Source organism: Prunus avium, chromosome 3, assembly GCF_965620075.1.
Source record: "Prunus avium chromosome 3, drPruAviu1.hap1.1, whole genome shotgun sequence".
Classification (NCBI taxonomy): Eukaryota; Viridiplantae; Streptophyta; class Magnoliopsida; order Rosales; family Rosaceae; genus Prunus; species Prunus avium.
Window position 1 is genome coordinate 1,795,046 of NC_142286.1, and position 16,258 is coordinate 1,811,303.

General features: G+C 37.4%; 1 protein-coding gene across 7 annotated transcripts; it reads left to right on the forward strand.

Moving 5' to 3' along the window:
- The first annotated feature begins 470 nt into the window (after positions 1-470).
- Positions 471-15,174, forward strand: LOC110750006 (P-loop containing nucleoside triphosphate hydrolases superfamily protein). Of its 7 annotated transcripts, none has more exons than XM_021950241.2 (22): positions 471-722; positions 1,637-2,021; positions 3,862-3,978; positions 4,083-4,162; positions 4,547-4,693; positions 4,786-4,934; positions 5,025-5,155; positions 5,268-5,390; positions 5,531-5,604; positions 6,098-6,685; positions 6,844-6,955; positions 7,141-7,278; positions 7,873-8,196; positions 8,568-8,838; positions 8,987-10,281; positions 10,682-11,084; positions 11,177-12,090; positions 12,179-12,244; positions 12,321-12,446; positions 13,125-13,369; positions 13,513-14,702; positions 14,824-15,174. In XM_021950241.2, the coding sequence occupies exons 1-21, from the start codon at positions 592-594 to the stop codon at positions 14,681-14,683; spliced, it is 6,990 nt and encodes a 2,329-aa protein (XP_021805933.2). In that variant the 5' UTR covers positions 471-591; the 3' UTR covers positions 14,684-14,702; positions 14,824-15,174. The 7 variants fall into 7 exon arrangements, with proteins under 7 accessions (XP_021805933.2, XP_088107100.1, XP_021805934.2 ...); XM_088250974.1 differs by having other exon boundaries at positions 4,550-4,693; XM_021950242.2 differs by lacking the exons at positions 471-722; positions 1,637-2,021 and adding an exon at positions 2,120-3,198.
- Positions 15,175-16,258: the final 1,084 nt, after the last annotated feature.

Sequence of the window (16,258 nt, forward strand, 5' to 3'; positions counted from 1 at the left end):
CACTTCTTTAGTGAGGGTCTTATCTAAGACGAGGTCCTATTTCTTTACCGTTGGATCAAACTAATCAATTTAATCAAACGGCAAACTAATTTGATTCAACAATTAAGAGATAGGGTCTCATCTAAGGGCCTTTACTATAGACTTCTTTCACTTCTCTAAGAAGAGAAGGGTGTTTGACCAAAAAAAAAGAAAAAAGAAGAGAAGGGTGTGGTTCAGGTCCAGTAGTTGATCAGGCCGACAAGATAATTCCAAAACTTGCACTTTGGGCCATATGGGATTTGACCCGTTTTAGATAATCTGAATGGAAACCCGGCCCAATTTTCCGATAAGATGGCGGTAAAATAAGTCCGAACCCCGAACGTAGTGATACAAGCCTTTCCGTTTCTTTGACCGAATGATGAAATGACCCGTAAGCCCCTCCAACATCCAAATTCCAATGCCTATATATTTTCTCCTTGTTATGTCTCCCACTTTCCCTCTCTTATTACTCTCAGAGTCTCTCTCTCCTTCCATGATCTTTCTCTGTGCGGAAAACCCTAGAAAATTGTCATTAAATTGAAAAAAAAAATAGAAACACTGTAATTAGGATAGATGGCGAATAAACTGGCCACGAGAAGAGAGCTATTGGACCGTTGGAGAGGCATTGAGGAAGAAGCAGACGAAGACGACGATCGCATTGACGCCTCTAAACGTCATCGTCTCCACCAGAACAAAGAACAATGGTCTTCTCTCTCACTTCTTTGTTTTAATTTGGTTTTGCAGCCAGTTCGCTTAATCCTTGCTCTCAGGAAGCATACTTTTCCGAAAAATGCTAAACACAGTTATCTAAAGTGAACTTTGTTTATTCATTATTGCTATTAATTTTGCTTGGTTTAGATAAGATAAGTAAATAGAAGAACTAAATTTAATGACAGCAATGTCGAATTTGATTGGCGGCTTAGTAAGTGGATTTATGTGCAAGATGGAAAATGAGATTTTTATTAAGTGGAGAAAAGAAAGTTTAAGGAAATGGAGAGTTTTTGTTTATTATGTTACACTAGGCCTGCATGCATTGGCATTGTTGTTCTAGGTATGTTATTTATGTTAAGATTCTTATTTACTTATGCAGAATTGCTATTCGGATAACTAAATGCGATCCTTAATGTAGTGCCAGAAGTGAACTACATTAGCTTGTTTGTTTCTGCTGATGATCCACATCAATTTCTTCGCGTATGTGGTTTATTTATTATCGTTTCCTGTGTGGGCTTCTTCATGGATATGTCTGACCTAGGAAGTCTTAGGCACAAAGCCTTTTTTGCAGTTCAAATTTCAGTTTTAATTGTTAACTCTATTAAAATTACTGTAAAGAATTCTAAACCTGGATTTATTATGTGAGACGTAAGCAATTGAATTCATCTAAAGTTAGACCTTTTGTTTCTCTTTGTTGTGTAAGATTGAATCCAAGAACTACCTTAACCTGAGAATGCACTCATGCATCCTTCTTGATATATTTGTTTTCTCTTCTGTCTTTTATTTTTATTTTGTTGGGGTGATTATCTTCAAGATTTGATGGTTTACTATTCTTAATCAGCTGACTAGACTTTCTATGTGTTTGTTTAGTTTTAACGTTTACTATTCCATTTTGGCATTGTGTCAGGTTTGCAGATGCATTTAAATTCTTGATCTCTTTGCCAAAAGAAAATCATATTTGGTGTGGGTCCTGGGATATAATGGGGCCTCTTCTGGAGACTTTTTACAACTACTTCAAAGATGAGCATTCTGATTCTCCTCTTAGACAACTATGGAGGAGAATCTCTGAGGAAATGCGGCAGTGCATCCAATGCATTTCCCAGCACTATCAAGCCGATGAGATGTATAGCACGGAGTACGAATCGAGTTCTATTGGTCCCCTTCTGGATGTTTTGCGAAGTCTTGATGAGGAAAGAGTGACACAGCACTTGATAGAGATAAATACTAAATTAGCCCGGAAAGAATATGATGCTGCCCGTGATAATGCAGAAGTCATTAGTGTCATGTATGAGGTATGCCGATATTCTCTTTCAATTTTATTTTTATTGACTTATTCTTTATGATACAACAAGAATTGTACTTATAGTTAACTTTTATTCATACATGTTGAATGTATAGCATATCGGTATCAAAAGGTGTTAATGAAATAATTGGAAAATTCATTCCAACAATGTAATTGTATGTCAAGGTGCATGCCTGGAAGGAATAATTGACATCCATGTCTGGTTCAGTGGAAAAAATAAGGTATTAAAATTCTATGTTATCATCAAAAGGCAGTCTAAATAGGCTCTCCATGTTTATCAGTATATCTAAGTTGGATGGTCAAAGAAATGATTGATAATTTATCATGTAATATTTGGCCCTGGTCTTTTTCTTAACAACTATGTTTACAAGACATATACCCTATGAGAGAAGTTGAAATGTTTTCCTGGTTTCTGCAAAAAAGTTTGTTGAAACTGTAATGATTTGGTTTTTGTGGCCTAGTATGGCATTTGGTTGATCATTTGAGCTTATGTAAATATCAGGCTTACAGTTGATTCTCATATGATCATATCTTATATTTAAACTTGTTATGGAAGTTCACTTGGTGTTGTTATGTATGGTGATGCCATATCTTACCCCAGGATACGTTGTCCTTCTAGAGTAGAGTGCCAGTGCCAATATGGAAAATTGGGTGGGTGTGGACCAGTTATATATTACAGAGTTTTCAGGAAATATTGGCGATTGTATGTGGAAATTTTGATTTTGGTGGAAATGGTTAGAAAAAACTGGATATTTAGGAAAAATTCCCGAAGTTTCAGTGATATGGTGGTAAGTATCTACCAAAATTTTGGCATGGTTTTTGGAAAATTCTTTTTTATGTAGCTCCTTTTTGACGTACTGTGGTAAATTCAAAACTAAGGGACACTTTAGTATGAGTCTTAAACCTAGATGATCAATGGATTATCTGAGGGTGTTTGGCTGTTGGGTACTCTCTCTCTCTCTCTCTCTCTCCCCCTTCTTTGAGTTACACACAGATGGTATGCTGGTGTCTGTGAAAACTGAATAAATGAAGGAAAAGGGGCTGCTGCCGTGTGAGGAAAAAGGCATATGAATGTGTAAAGGGCTGGTTCTCTGTCCCCAACTCCTTCAGATGGAGGTTCAGCTTCGCTCAGTTGTTTTTCTTAGTGGAGTGGATCTTGTTTTCAGGTTGGGCTGAATATAGTGTTTGCTTTTTGTGATTTTACCCCGCGACTTTGCTGGGTTTGAATTTAATTTGGGCTTTAACTGGTCCTGCTATCTAAATTATTAAGCCCATCTCTTTGTATAATTTTGGAATGGACCATTAGTATTTACTTGGTTTGAAGGATGTTACAGATTGGGCTCAGCTTAATGCTACGACTATTTTAGTTTTTTGTCTTCCCTGTTTGTGCATTTGTCTATTTATTTGTTTTTTATTTGCCTTGTGGAAAACCAATCTAATTAATAGCCAAGCAAGGGGGTCAATCGGTAGGAGAAATGGAAGTTCGAGCTCTAGAGGTATTTGGACAAGCCTTACTTATGTTGAAAAACACAATGAAAGCCTGTTTTTGTTAGGAAATGAAAAAGGACAGGAGGACTTGATCATTCATTTTGAAGTTTACATGTCTAGGGTTTATCATTTTTTTTGGTTTTCTACCAATATTATTCTCATAGATATCACTATTTCCGTCAATATTTCCGTGAATTGGGAGTATCAGTATTTGTACTGACATTGACATTTTCATCCTTATAAGTGATATGTATGCATTTATCTATGCATTAGATTTCCTTGTATGTTGTCAGATTAGAATTGACTTTGATTTGATACATTTGTTGTCTACTGCTTGACAGGTCCTAATGTTCCCTGTACTATTGGATGATGAGTCCTTATTCACTGAATTTGAAAAATTTATTGAAGCAGTTGATAATATGCATGAACTGGCTCTGGCTGGACAGCAACAGTTTCCGGTATGTTTTTGGTAGATTTGTTTCTATGTGTTCTCAGTTGGCTTTTGTCTTTCTTAAATAAGTGTATAATTTTTTCCTTATAGATTGAAGCTGTTTTCTGTTAGGGTGTTTATGCATTATTTTTCTTCAAAAGAAGAGTGCGCTCTGTTGGTCATCGTTTAGCTGGTTCTATGGGAAAACTGAGGTACTCTGATATTATGCCGGTTTCTGCTTTAATGGTTTGATCTTGAGTTTCAAAATTTGTCATCTGATGATTATGCTAACAACCTGGTCTTGTTTTTGGGCTCTTTGGCCTGTGGTGGAAGAGGGTAAGGGGGGTGGGTGAGGTGCAGGTGTTTTAACATTTTACATTGTAATGTTTGAATGCGTCACCAAATCACACTTTTTGGGTTGATACTGTTGTTATGCACTACTGATATCACTATTCACATTCAAAACTGCCTTCATCTATGAAATGTTGCTTTTTTGTTTAGTTAGCATGTGCCTTTATGCAAATGCTTTATATTTATCTCTAATTGTAATTCAGTCTGTGCATTTTGGTTTCATTTTTTGTTATCTTTGTGCATAGGAGAGCAACAGACTTGGAACCCTTGCAGCCTTTGCTTAAGAAATTCATCGGCTTCTTGGAGACTGAAGTGTTACCATCAACTTTGAAAACTTTAAGGCCAAGAGTGCAGCTGGAACGCATGTCCATATGGCTTGGAATAAAATCACTGTAGGAACTTCTGGCTACAAATAATTTGTTATCAAAAGTATTTTTCCTTTTCCAGTTTTATTGGTAATGATCCTTTTGTGTGTTTTATGAAGGCTTGGGTTTTTGGAACCTCCAGCTTTTGAAGAAGGGATATTAGAGCGCTATCCCATTTTTCTTGATATTGTACTCAATCATATTAGTGGTGACTCATTAGAATTCTCTCATGCAGTTGCTTGCTTGAGAATACTCTTTGAAATGCTTGGTACACATCTTCTTTTAATTTTCAATTATGTGTTGATTTTCTGTTCAATACTGCTCAGTCATTTTTCCTTGCAATTGTGGCTTGACTTAGGTTGTAAACTTTGGCTGAGATCTACATTGTCTCCAAGTGTGATGCGCAATACTCTACTGGGCCAGTGTTTTCATACTCGAAACGAGAAGAGTCATAAGGACATTTTCGATCTTTTTCAGCCTTTTCTGCAGGCATGTCTGTGATATATTCTGCAACTTTCATTTATAGCCTGTTCCTGTACGTTATTTTTTCACTTGCTAGCAGTTGTTACTAATCTGATATGTCCAAGTCCAATTTATGCAGTCTCTTGAAGCTTTGCAAGATGGGGAACATGAAAAGCAACGTAGGCATTTTCTTTATTTTCTCCTCATTCAGGTTCCTGTGAGCAGTAACTTCAGTGGCTTAACGAGACAAAAGGCTTGTCAGGTTCTTATTTCTTCCTTTAGATTGTTAATACGTGCAGTATCTTGTGTTTAGTTAGATTATGCATCTTCTCATTATTATTGTAAGACAGTTTTGTTTTCTGCATTATCTTGGCTTTATTTATTGCAAGTTTTCATTTTCAGATAGCCCTTCTAATTGTGCATCGAGGTTACACAATGAACCCACCTTGTCCTCCATCTGAATGTGCACATATGTGGTATGTAATTTATCTATCATTGATTTGATATATCTGTGGAGGCTGTTCCTGGGGAGAAAACAAATGACATGAAGTTGATTATACTATTACTTTTCAGTTTGGAATATGTATTTTCTGTCATTTGTTTTTGCCAGATATTTTTGCAAACTGTAGGAGGGAATAGGGGAGACTTCAATCTGAAAATAATTTTCTCCTGGGGTTTAGTGTTGCAGAGAAATTAGTTTCTATCTTCATATTAATAGTAAATATCTGGTATAAAAGATTGATGAAGGTCCTGTACTATTGCTCTCGTTTTCCTTGCCAAAAACAAAAGAAGGGAATTCAAATTTCCTTCCCGATGCTCTTTCTCACTTGATTTTATGTGTTTTAGAGCAATTATGCATATGGGTTATCTCAATCACATATTTATTTGTGTTTTGTTGTTGTTTATTTAATTGGTCAGGGGTTTTGCACAACATTACTGTTGCCTGATTAATCTGTTTGTATTTGACAGGGGCCCTTCTCTTGTGTCATCTCTGAAGGATTCTTCGCTTCACAGTTCTCTAAGACAACCTGCCTTTGATCTTATACAAACTATCATGGTGTCTGATGCTGCTGTGTTAATAAGCTCAGTGTTGAATACCCACCCAACCGTGGTTTCTGAAAGGAGCATGTCTTATGAGTTGAATGATGAAGATGATGAGGGGCTTCCATTTTCTGTGGATGCTGAAGAGAAGGATAATAGTTCATGGAGTGAATTTAGCATTCAAAGTAAAATTACATCTCGGGAATTTGGAGAGTGGATGTGCATTCCAATGTTATGGATTGATGTCCTTGTTGACATCAATCCATCAACTCTTCCTATATCGTTTTCCAAGGCTGTTTTCTGGGCGCGATCTCGTTTTCCTATGGTAGAACCTGAGACTGGTGCAGAAAGTGCTCTTCCAGTCAGAACCTGGCTTTCATCCTTAGCTACAGAAATATCTTCAACCTTTGGGTGGAAGGTCCCCACTGGTTCTGATGATGGTGGAGATGGGAAGGAGTCAAAAAACTCAATTAAAGTCTCAACAATGTCTCTTCCTTTAATACGAACATTCAACAGGTTATTTTTGTTCCATTCATTCTTCTTACCTTTGTTACTTATGTTATAGAAATGCTGCTATATTTTTCAGTTTATGTGCTACAGCTTCCATTTTGTGCATACTTTGTTCCTGGTGGACTTTGTGAGTCTTTTAGTACTAACTTGATGGTGTGTTACAGGTTAACATCACATTTTCTGGTTCATGTGGGGCAGGGGGAACTTCGTAAACAGTGGACATGGGAGCCAAGGATGGGTGAAAGCTTGTTCCTTTCACTTATAGATCCCAATGATGTAATTATTGGATTCCAACAGTTATTTATACTATTTATACTTTTAGCCCAGAAAACTTATATTTATAGCTTAGATGCCACTTAATTGGACCTCATAATGTTATCTTTCAATTTTACTTATTGTTTGCATCTTTTATTGTGTCTGTTTTAATTTTTTTGTATTGCATAAATCTCTATGTGATGCAGAATGTGAGGAAATTTGGCAAGTGCATCGTGGAACAGGTTTCCAATACACAGGGTCTTGCTAGTAGTTTGAAGTTCCTATGTTCTTATGGATCTTCATTGTCCGCTGTCCTTTTGGGCTTGAGACATGCTGTGAAACTGGTAATACTTTTGCTTCATCAAATTTCTTGAAAATTGAAACTACTGATATGTAGCAGCAGCATTTAGTTCACGCATCTGTCCCGTTAGTCTAGTATATAACTAAGTGCATCTGTACATGTCAATTTTAAATCAACTAATTAGCTTGATTTGTACTTTCGATAAACTTATCTGTTGATGGTGAATTTATAATTACAATAAACTTATATGTTGATGGACACTCAAGTTATTCGACCTCTAAAAAGAGGTCCAAGTTTCGTACTATCTCTCTCTGATCCGTATTTTATTTGATTGTCAGTTTCTTGATTAGTTAAAAAAGGCTATAAGTGCCCTGACCTTCTATGCTTGGATAAACAGGCATGCTTATTTTAATTAGAATGTGAAGTCACATGGGTCCCTTTTCCTCTTGTCAGGAAACTGGTCACAGATAGAGAAAGAACGTATAGGTTTATGTTTAATGGGTAGAACATAAGTTCTGAAATGCTGGTAGTGTGTATTACCAGTGTTTCAGTCATTAAGTTTTACAGAATAGTTATCCTTATTGTGATATCCTTTGCTTCTGTTCTTTTTCTACTACAGTTCATTTCAATTTTTCAGGTCCAACTGGATACTGTTATATTAAAGTTTCAGACCCTACATCATTTTTTCTTTGTTCTTCGGAGAATACTTATTGATGGGGATTCACGTGCTGCGGACTTTCCAGAACCTGACCACTTAAATACAACAAAGTTTTCTTCCCAAGGTGGATTTCTTAGGCAGCCAGTCTTTGATTCCTCGCCTGTCAATGTCAATGGCCATCCTTCAAATGTCGACTCAAATTTACTGGAAAGATTTTATTACTTGCTATCAGAAACTGCATGGCCTTCCATCTGCAGGTGCTTATTAGAAGGAAAAGCATTTATTGATTACAGTGTTTGTCAGGTAGTGTTTCTAATTGTGAATGACAAGTCTATTTTGGTTATTCGCATAGTTAAGACAACTTCTTGGTGTTGTACTTATGGGTACTGGTAGCATTTTTTTTTCCTTGGGGTGGGCTGTGTGGTAACTTATCAGATGAAGTAAAATACTTGTCCTCTCTCTCTCTCTCTCTCTCTCTCTCTCTCTGTGCATGTGTTGTGTGCACCTGAGTATTGTTTCTATGTGCAGTTTTAGTTTTTAGTATTTTTGGAACTATACGAGTTCAACAATTCCTACAAAAAGGAAGGAAAAGTGGATCTCAGCTTCTTTGATGTGTTATATCTGGGTTCTATTAAGCTGGAATTCTTATTATTTTTACTTACATTTTGTTTCAGATGACTTGTGTCCGAATACTTGAGATCCTCCCTTGTGTGTTTGAAAATATATACTGTTTATGTCATAAACAGTCTGGATTTTCTGGAACAAAGGAAAATACATATGACTTCTCATGGCTTCATGATTTTATGGATTGGGGAAAGTCATCACTTAAAACTGTGGTTGTATACTGGCAACGAACAATCACCTCCTTGCTGAAATTGCTAAAAGGGTTTTGCAACAGTTCTATCACATCAACAATCGGCACCATTGAAAATCTAATTTCATCCGGTGAGCTTTCCATATTGATATACATTGATGCAAAAAAAAATTACTATCTTGCAATGAGCACCTCACCCCCTTCTCTTCTGTTGAAGCAGTGACCATTTTTCACTATTGAAACTAACAGTTTTTTATGTGTTGTGCCTTCTAAATCTAGATTGCGTTTCGATGGATCAATTGATGGAACAAGTGGCACTCCTTTCAGTTTCTTTATCCAAGGAAGCCTCTTCTAGTGTGGGAAAGACTGACCTCTGTTCAAATGCTTTGTTTCCTGAAGGGTTATCTTTTGAGAAGAAGTATTCAGCTCCAGTTATGCAGCCCTTGCCAATCAAGGAACCAGATGTTCAAATCCTGCACTCACCATTGGTCGATAACAGAAAGCGTAGGGATGATATGATTGTCCTTTCTGATGATGAAACTGAAGCAGTTTCACCCAGTGAAGTAATTTTGTCTGATACTAAGATGAGTCCGTGCATGGAGGGTGACAAGACAATTGCTTGTAGTGCTGATAAAAGCGCTTCATATACTGAACCTGCGAAGAAGATTTCTGGTGCAGACACTTACAAGGATTCTTTCAAGGCCTTCCAGAAAATTGATGCTACAGAGGGTTCTGGCCTTGCTTATCAGAAACAGGATTTTGATAGATCAAGAGGAAAAATGCCACATGTTTCTTCGCTCAAATCAAAAGATGTAGATAATAGCAGGAAAGAAATAATCCCTGAATGCAGTATAATTGATTCTGAAAAATCTCAGGATAAAATTAATTTGAATAACTCATCTGTCGGTGCTGTCAGTTCCAAAAAGTTGAATCAAGTCTCCAACAATGTGGTCTTGAAAGAAGACACCGCTGTGTTGAAACAGATAGTATGTGATGCCAAAGACAATTCATTAGAGTCTGCTCTCAATTCGGTCAGACCTCAGCAGTCACTTCTGACCAAAACAAGCATTCCTGGTCCTAAGCGACAACTTATTCAGCTTAGATCACCTTTTCAGAACAGACCTGGTCATTTACAGAGGATGGAAGCTCGAAAAAGGTTCAAGCCACCAAGGCTTGATGAATGGTATAGACCTATCTTAGAGTTAGATTACTTTGCTCTAGTGGGGGTTGCATCTGGAAGTGCAAATGATAACCATAAAGTTGCGAAATTAAAGGAGGTTCCTGTGCAGTTCCATTCACCTGAACAGTATGTTGAAATCTTTTGTCCATTGGTTTTGGAGGAGTTTAAAGCACAGTTACATAGTTCATTTCTAGAAATGTCTTCATGGGAAGAGATGTACTTTGGCAGTTTATCAGTGCTTTCAGTTGAAAGAATTGATGATTTTCATCTTGTTCGCTTTTCTCATGATGTCAATGATGCTACAGCATCAAGCAACTTCTCAGAAAATGATCTTGTATTGCTAACAAAAGAGCCCCCACAAAAATGTTCGCATGATGTTCATGTGCTTGGGAAGGTATTCCTTCATATTTAGTCATGCAACTAGTAATTTAGTTATTTATTTGTTGTGATATTCCTACATGAAAAGTGATTTGTAAGTTTTAATGATGATCAGGATGTTGCTTAGTCTGCTGATAAAGATTAAAATCTTCTTTGAAAATAGTAAGAATGAAAAAGAATAGCGAAACATTCTAAAGTTTAATCACTTATGAGTGCCATAAGTGTTATCAGGTTTAGAAGAGCTAGATTCACGTCTATACGATATAATTTTCTGCTACATTTTCATTGTAGAAGATAAACTCTGTGAGCAACTTTGGTATGCACGCATCTATGCACATCTATATCTTTATATCATGCTAGAAAACAAATTTCTTTTATATTTTTTTTTATGCTAAAATAATCTTTGTGTTTCTCAGGTGGAGAGGCGTGAGAGAGACAATAAGCGAAGGTTAAGTTTACTACTCATCAGGTTTTATCTTCTGAATGGTACTTCACGTTTACATCAAGCCAGAAGGAACCTCCTTGAACGTAGTAAATGGCATGCAAGTCGTATTATGAACATTACACCTCAACTTCGTGAATTTCAGGCATTATCATCAATAAAGGATATCCCCTTACTTCCAACTATTTTGAAGCCAGTCAATGATTCTTATGATTCTAGTGAAAGCAAGGAAGTAGATCTGAGTAAACTGTCCCGACCATTGCAGCAAGTACTGAAGTCATCCTTTAATGAGAGTCAGCTTCAGGCTATTAGTATTGCCACTGGAACATCTAGGCGGACGAAAGATTTTGACTTATCTCTTATCCAGGGTCCTCCAGGTTCGTGGTTTACCTCGCCTAACTTTCAGAGATCTAAAATAATTGATTTATCATTTGTTAATTGGATTTAATTGCATATATCATATATGTAGGTACTGGTAAGACAAGAACTATTGTGGCCATTGTCAGTGCTTTGCTTGCTTCCCCTTCACAGAAGACAGGTCCTGAAAGAAATACTCTGGCTGGGAGTTCGAAACAAATTTCAGGTCCCAAGATTAACCAGGCTGCTGCCATTGCAAGGGCGTGGCAGGATGCAGCCTTGGCTAGACAACTGAATGATGATGTACAAAGGAATACCAAAGCTGTAGAAAGTTACTTGAGAGGAAGGGTGCTCATCTGTGCTCAATCTAATGCTGCTGTTGATGAGTTAGTGTCAAGGATTTCTAGCCAAGGGCTGTATGGCAGTGATGGAAAGATGTATAAGCCATATCTTGTGAGGGTTGGAAATGCGAAAACAGTTCATCCAAATTCGCTGCCATTCTTTATTGATACACTTGTCGATCAACGGTTGGCAGATGAGAGGATGAAATTGATTGATGCAAAAAATGATTTGAGTGTGGATTCTTCAATTGCACTGCGCTCTAATCTAGAAAAGTTAGTCGATCGTATTAGATTCTTTGAAGCCAAGCGTGCTAACTTAAATGATCAAAATCCTGACCTTAAAAAGTCTTCTGAAGATGATAATTATAAGGGGGATGATGGGAAGGAAATGTCTGATGCAGAGATAGCTTTCAAGTTAAGAAAACTTTATGAGCAAAAGAAGCAAATTTATAAGGATCTTAGTACTGTTCAGCAGCAGGAGAAGAAAACTAACGAAGAAATCAGAGGACTTAAATTTAAACTGCGGAAGTCTATACTGAGAGAAGCTGAAATTGTGGTAACTACATTAAGTGGCTGTGGGGGAGACCTTTACGGAGTGTGTTCTGAATCTATGTCAAGTCATAAGTTTGGCAGTCCATCTGAACATACTCTTTTTGATGCTGTTGTTATTGATGAAGCTGCCCAAGTAAAGTCTGTCAACTTTTTAATATTAATAACAATAGTTGTGGATTCTTTCTTTCTTACCTTTTGAGCGTTGCTTGTTGTTACAACAGGCTCTGGAACCTGCTACTCTTATTCCTCTTCAGCTTTTAAAGTCAAATGGAACCAAATGTATCATGGTAAGGAGTGTTTAAGTTGATTACATAATAATTTTCTATTGTTAGGTAGTGCTGAAATTTGAAATTAATGTTAAAGGTTGGCGATCCAAAGCAACTTCCTGCAACAGTTCTCTCGAATGTTGCCAGTAAATTTCTATATGAGTGCAGCATGTTCGAACGTTTACAAAGAGCTGGGCACCCAGTTATTATGCTGACCAAACAGGTAGAGTAAAATTACAAGAATTCGCCACCCCTTTCCCATTCTAATGTTATATACATATTGTGTTGGTAAAGATAGCGTTCCCTTTCTGAAGAAGGAGTGCATGCTATAATATAATGATGTGTTCTGGCCATATTTAGGAGTGTTTTGTTATTGGAACTTGGCTATAAATTGTACAATTTCTGCTGTATATTTTTTATTTTTTTATGTTGGTGCAATGGAAGTGTACAAAAAGATTATTCGGTTGGATTCCAGAAAGCAACTGGGGTCCCATATTAAAGTGGCATTTGCTTTGCCCTTATTGGCTGTAACTTGAGTGTTGTAGGCTTATAAGAATGCTTCATGTCTTTTGACGGTCAAAATTTTCCATTTCAAAGGGAGGAAGGTAGTAGTTTAATGTTGCATAATTCGCGAGTTATAAATGTATTTAAATTTTTTTTTGTAACCTTTTGCTTTTTACAAGATCCTTCATCATTGTTTGCAAACTTCTTGTATGCTTTCTTCTACTACTACTGCTGCTGCTACTAATACTTCTAAGGTTACTTCTATGTTATTGTACTATTACTAAATTGTCCGCTACTACTGCTGTTACTGCCACTGTTACTGTTTCTGAGTGAGGTGCGGTATGACTGTGCTCTTGTTTAGAACCTGAAAAATTTTCTTGCTCATTATTATTGGCAGTATAGGATGCACCCAGAAATATGTCTGTTTCCTTCTTTGCATTTTTATGAGAAGAAGTTGCTGAATGGCGATCACATGTCTAGCAAATCAGCACCATTTCACGAGACTGAAGGTCTTGGACCTTATCTCTTTTATGATGTTATTGATGGCCGGGAGCTTCGGGGTAAGAATGCTAGTGCCTTGTCCCTGTATAATGAGCATGAAGCTGATGCTGCAGTTGAATTACTTAGGTTTTTCAAAAAGAGGTACTGAGTCTCCTTTTTCTTAAAATTAAGTTATTGATTGCTTCAAATATTGTATACTGGATACGTTGCCTAGGTAGCCAGACTCCTTCAAGATTAGTTATTGATTTTTGGGTGATTGCTTATATAGTGGATATGTTGCTTAGGTACCCTTCTGAATTTCTTGGTGGAAGAATTGGCATCATAACTCCATATAAGTGTCAGCTCTCGCTGTTGCGCTCTCGTTTTTCTAGTGCATTTGGATCTTCTACCTTAGATGAAATGGAACTTAATACTATTGATGGCTTCCAAGGTCGGGAGGTTGATATATTGATACTTTCCACTGTTAGAGCAGCAGAGGCACCTGGAAGGAACTCCAGCAGTATTGGGTTTGTTGCTGATGTGAGACGGATGAATGTTGCTTTGACAAGAGCCAAATTCTCACTTTGGATTTTGGGTAATGCGAGGACTTTGCAGACAAACGAAAACTGGACTGCTCTTGTAAAAGATGCTCAAAAGAGAAATTTGGTTATAACAGCTGAAAAGCCGTACAAGGACATGTTCAAAACAGCTTCCGAGAAAAAATTTGGTACTGATTCATTAGAGTCACAACGTGTTCAAAAGATTAAAGATACAAGTCATCAGCATGCAAGAAAAAGTGAACGCAGTGCAAAGGAAACACTTGAAAGAAAAACAAAACACATTGATCATGTTGCGCAGAGTAAAAGAAGGCCTAATGGAGGTGAAACAGATTTTTCAGCAACTAAAGAAGAAACTAGAATAAAAAAAGTAAGTGCTAGAGACGAACCTGATTTACCATTGAAGGACGGCCTTTCTACTGATGCCATTCCAGATGGCCACAATAAAATTTCCAAGGAGTTGAAGTCAGCAATGTCAAGGGATCATGCCACAGATGGTGAAAGTAAAGATAAAGAAAGCAGAAAAAAGAGAAAAGTTAAATTTGAAACTTCGAAAAGGGATGCAGATAACTCTGAACAAAGAACAGATGATGGTAGATCTATGAAATCACAAGAATCAAAAAGGGCTAAGAGAGCTTCTGAGGGTGACAGAAGCCAGACAATTCAAGTTTCAGCTCCCGCAAATCAAACTAAGGATGCAAGTGACGGAGTTAGAGCTTCAAATCAAGCTGGAACTTCTCAAGATTTAATTGCAAAAAGGAAAAAACAGCGCGAAGCTGTTGATGCTATTCTTTACTCAGCTCTTATTCCTTCAAAGAAGTCGGAAACATCAATGAAACCCGTGCCTTCTAAAAGACCTCTATCCTCTTCCTCTACTGCAAGTGGTGGTATAAGACCACCCAAGACAAGGAAAGATTAGCTTGTCTGTTGTTGTCTAGGTATGATACGTTCTTCTAGCATGGCACCTATATTTTACTGCAAGTTACATAATAAATTTGATAATTGTTGTTAACGTATGTTATTTGAAACTGCATTCTTGGTTGTCAATGTTTTGTACAGGTTTGCGGTGTTTGTTTGCCTAGCATCCTCAACCAGTGAACTTCCTCGCACAGCACCAACACTACCTGCTCGTCGTGGATTGAAGCCTAAGTTTTCCATTAATCTTTTTGAGAATGAGATGGAGAACCTGTAAGTTGTTGCAGACTGCAAATGGAGAACCAAGAGCAGGAGACGGGTTTCCGATGTGAACAAGCTTCACCTGAAATTTTCTGGTAGGGGGTTTGTATGCCATGTGTAAAAGTTTTTTGATTGGTGTACCACAATAGATTAGTTGGCATCCTTTCTACGGTTTTCCTTAGATCATGTGTGTATAATGTCAGTTGATGTAAATACTAGTCATTTTGCTTTTCTTAGTTCAAAATTTTCATATGCTTAAAGAAACATCAATTCTAAAATCTTCCTCCTCTCAATCTTCAAACTCATTTTCACTTAGTATATGTACTATACATGCATCTCTACCAGAAGATTCAGTGTTCATCCTCTTATATCCATCCACCAGGCATGTGACGTGGCATCATCCCTTAACCCTGTATTATTTTCCAATGATCAATTGTTCCAACCAATTCCTTGTAGCCCTAGTTTTTGTTAGCAATATTGGCTTCTTGTGTGATTGTCCTTTGTGGAACACAAAGACATGAAACACAAGACACCCCTTGTCTCATGGCACTTGTCTCATTCCTTGTTTTAGGGAATACTTTTCTTGAGCAATGTAATCCTTGTTTTAGGGAATGTTTCATGGAATGTCTTAGGGAATGTTTCATGGAATATTTTAGGGTTATTACATGTATATATGTTTTGATGTGTAATAGAATGAACATATGTTGAAATCAGAAAATATGCATAGCTCCCAAAATTCTCTACACTCTCCATTATCTCTACTCAACCTTCAATATTTCTCCTTAATTTGACATGGTATCAGAGCAGCGATCTTGCTGACTCTAGTCTCGAATCGTTGCTGCAATCATGGGAGAAAACGATTTCTTTCCCACTGAAAGTAGCACCACCGACCCGGCTACTCCTTATCAACCTACCTTCACAGAATTTGCTACTCAAATGGCTGAGTTGATGAAGACACAAGCATCAACATCGACTACGACTCCGACTCCGACAATTACCTACGAAACCTCCTCTGTACAAATTGGCATTAAATTGGATGGCTCCAACTATGCCTTATGGTCTCAAGTTATTGAGATGTATGTTGCTGGCAAAGACAAGCTGGGATATCTCACGGGTGAGCTCCCAGCACCTCCTCAGACAGACTCTACATTCAACCGATGGCGGACAGAAAATGCAATTGTGAAAGGGTGGCTAATCAACTCCATGGAGCCAAGGTTGATTGGCAACTTCATTAGATTCCCGACGGCCAAAGGAGTATGGGATGCAATTGCCACAACTTACTTTGATGGCACTGACACCTCCCAGGTGTATGATCTTA

Bases quoted from the DNA above. Each gene is read 5' to 3' on its own strand.
- LOC110750006 (XM_021950241.2), top strand. From the start codon at position 592: ATGGCGAATAAACTGGCCACGAGAAGAGAGCTATTGGACCGTTGGAGA. The intron at 4,163-4,546 runs GTACTCTGATAT...CTTTGTGCATAG, and splicing joins GGTTCTATGGGAAAACTGAG to GAGAGCAACAGACTTGGAAC. The intron at 12,447-13,124 runs GTAGAGTAAAAT...TATTATTGGCAG, and splicing joins TTATTATGCTGACCAAACAG to TATAGGATGCACCCAGAAAT.